Source organism: Clupea harengus, chromosome 21, assembly GCF_900700415.2.
Source record: "Clupea harengus chromosome 21, Ch_v2.0.2, whole genome shotgun sequence".
NCBI classification, from domain to species: Eukaryota; Metazoa; Chordata; class Actinopteri; order Clupeiformes; family Clupeidae; genus Clupea; species Clupea harengus.
Genome location: NC_045172.1, coordinates 6957209 through 6962208, shown reverse-complemented (window position 1 = coordinate 6962208; position 5000 = coordinate 6957209). Strand labels below are relative to the sequence as shown.

Here is a 5000-nt window from a genome sequence, read left to right as displayed (position 1 = left end):
CACTACGGTGTAGGCCACTTGCGTAGGCCACTTGCGTAGGCCTCTTGCGTAGACTTTGGCAATGGCGTAGGCCTCTTGCATAGGCTTTGGCAATGGCGTAGGCCTCTTGCGTAGGCTTTGGCAATGGCGTAGGCCTCTTGCATAGGCTTTGGCAATGGCGTAGGCCTCTTGCGTAGGCTTTGGCAATGGCGTAGGCCTCTTGCATAGGCTTTGGCAATGGCGTAGGCCTCTTGCGTAGAGGCTATGAAGAACTATAAATCAGCCTTGACTCGCTGCTCTGTGTAGAACTGCACACTGGCTCCTGTATGGATGTCACACGGAAAGTAAAAGCTCTTAAGTTCAGTGTACAGTGTTGGTGTGTGTGTGTGTGTGTGTGTGTGTGTGTGTGGTTGTGTGTGTGTGTGTGTGCAGCTAATGTACACACACAGTCTCTCAGGTGTTTTATTGTATGAGCTAGATGTGTGTATTCTACCAGTAAGAGGATTAAGGGAATTGTCTATGGTGTGACATGGCAGAGTATTATATCTGTGACGGTCGTGGTGCGACCGCACATGAACTGCACACTCCTGCCCCATATTTGCAACCACTAGCGCACCCAAACAGACATGGTTTGCACACACACGCACACACAAACACTCATACCACTGATTACAATTGGATCCTACCTCAATGAAACTGCTAATTGCCCAGACTGGCAGGGGGGGACATCTAAAATGGTATGGGCCAGACCACTTGGATAAGGTGGCTTTTAACAAACCTTTGAGACATTATTTATCTATTACATATTTCTTTGATTGATGATAGTGGGGAAATACTATGTTTGTGTCTCAGGGTCTGGTTTGTCATTGTTGTATTGTTTGGTTTTTGTGTCTACCCCGGTGTGTGGAAATGGTGCTGGCCGCCATGTATATATGTTCAGTGTTCGGTCTAGTTTGGTGAGTCTTGTCATGTCATGTCATGTCTGTGTGTTGCTGTGGACTCTTTTTGACTGCTGAGTTTTGACCTCTACCCCATTTAGAGGCTAAGCAGGTATTTTTAATTGAGCTGTGTACTGCTGAATATTGTCCTCTACCCCATTTAGAGGCTGAGCAGGTGATATGCCTGGAGACTGTTGCTGTTTGTTCTCTTATAATTGAGATGCTTAGCAGTTCTCCAGGATATTTAAAAGATATTAAAACTTTATATTTTGAACCCTCACTCTGTCTCTGAGCTTTTTGAGCCAAACCCACATTTTTGACGGCAACCGAGGCTCGGTTCGTCACAATATCAATAAAAGTATTTTTCTTTATCTTGTTTTTTTTCTTTCTCTATCTATTGCTATCTGCATCTGTTTCGCTCTCTGTACCTAATTGTATCTCTTTCTGTATGTCTTTCTTTCCCTACACTTTCTCTCCCTCCCTCTCCCTCTCTCTCTCCCTCCCTCTCTCAGGTGTTGTACCTGCCGCAGGCGGAGGTGACGAGGGAGACGGTGTTACCCATGGACCAGAGCAGCATAGATGGGGTGGAGGACATGTCTGCTCTGGCTGATCTCCACGAAGCCGCCATCATGCTCAACCTCTACCAGCGCTATAAGAAGGACAACATCTATGTAAGCATCACACACATACACACACACAGTCTTTCAACCTATACCATCACTATCAGAAATATATGCCCTATATACACCTATGTAAAGAGCATAATATATTATACACACACACACACACACACATACATATATGCACACATGTAAACACACATTCAACCAATACCATCACTATCAGAAGTATTACCCCCTATGTAAACACACACACACACACACACACACACACACTCAACCTGTACCAACCACACCAACATCCACTTGCTGCCATCACTCCTGTCCTCACCTTCTCATCTCACGCCGCCTTCTCTCTGTCCACCCCTTTTGGATGCCATCCTTTCATCCATGTCAGGTTCATCCATGTCTTAAAGGTGTAGTATGGAGGTTTAAGCGGGATCTATTAGCAGAAATGGAATAAAGTATTCATAATTATAATTTCATTAGTGTTTCATTTGTGTTACTATGAATCGTTGTGTTTTCTTTAGCTTAGAATGAGCCTTTTGTATCTACATAGGGAGCGGATCCTCTTCCATGGAGTCCCCCATGTTGTGCCACCATGTTTCGACAGTAGCCCATAACGGGCAAACCATAACACTGGCGCTAGAGAAGGCCTTTCACGTTTTTATGGCACCGTAGCTATACGTTTGGAAAGGGAGAGGTATTAATTTGGTTGCAGGCTGCAGCCTCATTGCTAGATGCCACTGAATCCCACATGCTGCACCTTTAAGAATCCTTTGGGCCAGGTGGTTCACCGGCTCTTGTGATGGTGTAGAGTAGCTTCACATAAATATCCCTGGTCTCATCTCTTCTGTCCGTTTCATGTGTTTCCAGTTTATATTTGATTAAATGTCCAGCTAGAGATGAACATTGCAAAATAGCTTGTAGCTACAAATGCAAGGGTACACGGCATGCCAATATTTAATTGGATGTTCTGTGTGCATGTATCAAATTAAAAGCCTTAAATAAAACAGAGTGAATCAGCCCCACTACCAACATTTCTGGATGGATAGAGATGGTTGCCCGGAGCTATGGCCCTCCCCCATACACACCCATGCTTAGCGTGATCCTGTTGTGTTTTGCAGCCCGTGCCATTGACAGGGATGATTTATGATCTCAGAGTGCCACGCTTGTCAGTGTGTGTTTTGAGAGGGCAGTGCTGTTGTGTTCGTGGTGAGTGCCTAGTTGAGTGGAGGTTAATTAGGAAGCAGCTGTATGGCTACTTTCGTCTGGTTGACTGAGTCACGGTGGAACACAGAGTTGAACTTGGGGGAAAAAAAGACTGACTTCATAAACAGGGACACACACACACAGTTTTCTACATTACATTGTGTGTGTAAATGTATCCATTTGTGTGTGTGCTTGTGTTTGTAGCTTTTTTTTGTGTGTGTGTGGGTGTGTGTATTTATGATCTCAGAGTGCCACGCTTGTCAGTGTGTGTTTTGAGAGGGCAGTGCTGTTGTGTTCGTGGTGTATTTTCGTGTGTGTGTGTGTGTGTCTGTGTGTTACTCACCTCTGAGTAGCAGGTGTTTCCTGCGCTTGGCTGACAGGCGTGTATGGAACAGCTCAATCACAGATAGAAGAAGGGAAGTGTGTCGGCCGATTACAGAGATGCCTGCCTCCACAGCTACCTCACATCTCTCTGACCTGGTGTGTCTGTGTGTGCATGTACAGTGGGGAAAATAAGTATTTGAACCCCTGCCGATTTCGCAAGTTTGGCCACTTGCAAAGAAATGTGTGATCTGTAATTGTAATGGTAGGTGTATTTTAACAGTGAGAAATAGAATATCAACAAACAAATCCAGAAAACTGCATTTTATAACATTTATGACTTTATTTGTATTTGATGCAGAAAATAAGTATTTGTGTGTGTGTCTGTGTGTGTGTCTGTGTGTGTGTAATACTGTTTGTTACACCAGATTCCCATGTTGAGAGTGGGTCATTCCTGAGTGCACATGCAGATGTGAACAGTATAGTACAGTTTGTATATGTTCTCATCAATGTCTATGTGTTGATAAATGTTTATATGCATCTTGTACGTGTGTTACATTTCATCTATGGTATATTTGTTTCTTGTCTAGTTAATAATTTGTGTGTGTGTGTGTGTGTGTGCTGTTCAAGTAAATGTAAGCACTGCTGTAGCAGGGGCCCCTCAGGGTATACTGCTGTCCATCTAGTGGCTGTATGTCCTTCTGCTCCCTGGAGAGGAAGTTGGGTTAAGGTCATGTGACCTACGGCAGGGCCTCAGGGCATGACCCCATTGGTTCATCTGAACCTCTCTGCACCCCCCTTTGTCTGAGGCTTGAGGCCATACAAACGTCCTGAAGCTATTTGCTGCCTTAATTGTTCAACTTCGTGATCCCCAAAATAACAGCTTTTTGATTAACCTTTGGTTCTAAAACCTTAACAGCTTACCAAGACTCCATCATGCAGCATCCACCCATCCAGCAAAATACAACTAAAACAATAATCATCATACTGGGCAGAGACCAGGTAGAGCACTATAAGTAAAAGGCTATCACCATTTTTAACAATAAACCTATTCAATTTGATACCGCGTAAAATACTGTTGGACATAGAGTATGTAGACATTTTTATTACTGAGTGCTTATAAAGTCATCAAGCATGATGTGTTATTGAGTCTCCACCCAAAGGGCATCCTGTATTACCCTTCGTGTGTGTTTTCAACTTTGGCTGACTTTGACTCACTCGGTGGTCTCAGTCGGGGAGGAGTTGGAAAAGATGGAAAGTAAGCCGGACAGTTTCTCCCGACTCTGAATGGTTGGGTGGAGTCTATCAGCACAGGGACCCAGGCCTCAGGATTGGCAGTGTCTCCACGTCCGCACTAGATCTGTTAAATATGGAGTCTGGTCAGGTGGCATTGCTGTGAAGATTGTGCCTGAGTTACGTCTGCTTAACCTGGCGCGTGTCTGTGTGGCTGTCTGTCTGCCTCCTCCCTTTTTCTATCACTGCATCTCTCTTTCTCTCTCACACACACACACACAGACACACACATACACTCAGATAGAAAGATAAAGGTGTATCCACTCATGCATGTCTGCCACACTCTCACACACACACCACCCAACCCAGTCTTCAACATCTCCCTACCCCTCACACTCACACACACACACCCACACACACACACACACCACCTGTCCCAACCTCCCTACTCTGCCCCCTCCCCTTGACACACACACACACACACACACAGACATCAGGTATGTGTCCTCTGATGTGCCTTTGTAAATGGATACGCTCATTTAGTGGCCCTGGGCTGAGATCCTGTGATAGATAGCTCAGCTCTTGCGTAGAGTCAGACCCAGCAGGAGGAGACACGGGACTGGAATAAAAATGACCGTCATCACTGGCGCCCCCCTCTGGTAGCGGGAGGAAGGGGCAGGGACATTCAGTTCAGTTT

The 5000-nt window shown here is 45.2% G+C and overlaps 1 protein-coding gene across 1 annotated transcript in view; it reads left to right on the top strand.

Moving 5' to 3' along the window:
* The window catches only part of myo10l1 (myosin X, like 1), an 85131-nt gene that overhangs the window by 47910 nt on the left and 32221 nt on the right, over window positions 1-5000 (top strand). The window contains exon 3 of the mRNA XM_031558455.2: window positions 1430-1588. Coding sequence (XP_031414315.1) covers window positions 1430-1588 — 159 coding nt within the window. The remainder of the gene's footprint in view (window positions 1-1429; window positions 1589-5000) is intronic.